The following is a 2,522-nucleotide window of genomic DNA, read 5'->3' as shown; positions in this document are numbered from 1 at the left end:
ACACGCACACACATTAAAGACCGTAAATAACTTCCTTCTCTTTAGCCTTACGTAATATAATGTGAAAAAACATTATTTTTGTATAGTGACATTTGCGGCTACTTTCACGAACACCTTTGTAAATAACAGCATTGAAATATATCGCTGAATTATTCAAATATTGATACGTATCATTTGAAAAATTATATTCTGATCTAATTCTCAGTTTACAATATAAAAATCATTGAACATTTATTTTCCCTCGAATGTTAAAATAAATTTTAATAGAAAAATAAAATCTTATCAAAATACATGGCTAAATGATTAAAAAAACATGTACATATAATTTTAAAATTAAACTCCGATCTGATAATCAGTTAACAAAATAAAAATGATTAGAAAATTATTTGCATTATACTTTTAAACGATTTAAAAAAAACAAGAGCGTACAAAAACACATAGGTCAATAATACGAAAATATCACCATATAATTCTGAAAATTGAATGCAGAGCATCTGTATTTTTCTGCCCATTTTAAGAATCCTTCATGATGACAAATCACAGCTGAGAGATTCATCATTTATGATATCGAAAGGTTAATTATGTTTCGCAACTTTTTCCGAATTTTAATTTGACATAATCCACTATTTTGAAATTTCAGAGCCAACGTCGTAACTCTTTGCGCAAGATTGATGGTGGACACGTCCGTGAACTTCCGCCCGTTGACTTCGCAATTCTGCCTATATATACTAGCGAACATAAAGTGTACGGAAGCAACGAATACATCACACTTCCGACACACGCCTTTAATTACAAGTACGTGATATTCGTACCTAAAAAGTCTGTAAACGCTCGTACTAGCGTCTATTTACTGCCAACTTGTAACATTGTCATTGTCATTCACAATTTCATCGCTGTACTTAGATTGAGAATCGTCACGCATTTTAATGGCCATAACATAAGAGAAGGGGAACCTCCAGAAAGAAAGAAAAAAAGTGTTCTTACGACAGACGCTTTGTTAACATGGACAGCGATTTTCAAAGTGTTTTCATTTTCAATAAACTGCAGAAAATCATTGTTGTACTTTCTCTTTTTTACTTTTTAGGGTTTCGTAGTCCCGCACAGTGGTCAGAAAAAGTCGCAACCATTTTTTTCTGTGTGTTTTTGACTTGTGATTGAGGCTCATCAGTGTACCCGTGCAGAAATCGCCCAATTTCGAACGTAATACCCATCTGGCCCCGACCGGAATTCCAGATCTGGCCCTGATCGGTAGAACTCTGTGGCCCATACTTGGGCGAGATCGGGCCAGGCCGATTTCCTACTAAAAATCCATCTCCACGCGCTCAGAGAACTGGTGCTGCTTATTGTTTTGATAGTGCAGTTGAATTAGAATATTACACGTATATAATATTCTATCAATTATTGAAAATGCCTAAGGCGAGTACGCTATATATTTCGAAGCACCAGCCACCGAGCACTATGCTGTTAATCTCGAAAGCTGAGTGAGGAAAATGAATGTAAGTAATTACGCTCGACAGCTCATTGGTACCTAACCTCAAATAAATAATTAATTGCGTTGTCTTTTTTCAATAAATATAAATGAAATGATTATAGATTGCAATGCTAGTGTTTTGGATGTTAATATTATTGAACCCGTGCAATTTCTGAATTGGGAAAATCAATCTCTAGAAAATCAATTTCCGGTTGAAATCAACGCATTTTCAGATAAAATTAGTTTATTTACAATTAATCAAGTAGTAGAATGAAAATACTAATTAAGGCCATGTGATACTTAGAAAATTGTCGATTTTACCAGTTTTATGTTCCCCTGGATTTTTTTCTGAATAGTAAATATTTTGTCTTAAAAATTTAGGAAATGATAGCGAACATGCTAACGGACGTCCCCACACACTTTTTTGTTTTTTTATCAAAAAATTTTGATATTGCTGACAACGTGCGTGTACATTTCGAGGTTATGTGTGTTACAATTCACCCGAGTGTTATTTCCAAACTAAACAATATTTTTGGCCAAAAACTTTGGACTTACAAAGAGTCCGGGGACGTCCGTTATGATATTTTTTATAGCATTTCCGAATTTAGTTTTAAAAAATTTTATTTTTGTGGAAAAAAAGCCGGGAAAACTGTAAGTATCACATGCCCTTGAGGAATGCTCCCAACGGGAGCTCCGCCCTCCACTGCAGTTATCCCAAATTTGGCATACTGAGGTACTGCGCTTGCCCGGCGCAGCGACTCTCATTTGTCGCAGTTGGCGCGCGATTCAAACCTTGTATAACTATCAAGTATTGAAATTAAAACAGATCATTATTATAACTTGTACATTAATATCAGAAAAATGCCCAAACAAAGCATGTGCTTATTAAATTTGTTTAAAGCATCATAGAATTTATCAAATGAGTGTGAGTCTTAATAAAATTATCATTGAGTTCTCAGTTAAAAAGACTGACATAAAACAAATTCGTTTGACAGATATCAGAATAATTCATTTGTTTGTGAAATTCGTTTTAAAAAATAATAAAATTTAT

General features: G+C 33.9%; 1 protein-coding gene across 15 annotated transcripts in view; it reads left to right on the top strand.

The window, feature by feature from the left end:
- The window catches only part of LOC117168765 (troponin I), an 85,347-nt gene extending 84,578 nt beyond the window's left edge, over positions 1-769 (top strand). For all 15 annotated transcript variants that reach the window (XM_033354529.1, XM_033354530.1, XM_033354536.1 and 12 more), the window contains one exon: positions 641-769. In XM_033354529.1, coding sequence (XP_033210420.1) covers positions 641-654 — 14 coding nt within the window. In that variant the 3' untranslated portion in view covers positions 655-769. The remainder of the gene's footprint in view (positions 1-640) is intronic.
- Positions 770-2,522: the final 1,753 nt, after the last annotated feature.

The sequence above is a fragment of the Belonocnema kinseyi genome, chromosome 3, assembly GCF_010883055.1.
Source record: "Belonocnema kinseyi isolate 2016_QV_RU_SX_M_011 chromosome 3, B_treatae_v1, whole genome shotgun sequence".
In the NCBI taxonomy this organism is placed as follows: Eukaryota; Metazoa; Arthropoda; class Insecta; order Hymenoptera; family Cynipidae; genus Belonocnema; species Belonocnema kinseyi.
Note: the sequence above shows the minus strand (reverse complement) of the source record. Positions and strands in the feature narration are given on the sequence as shown.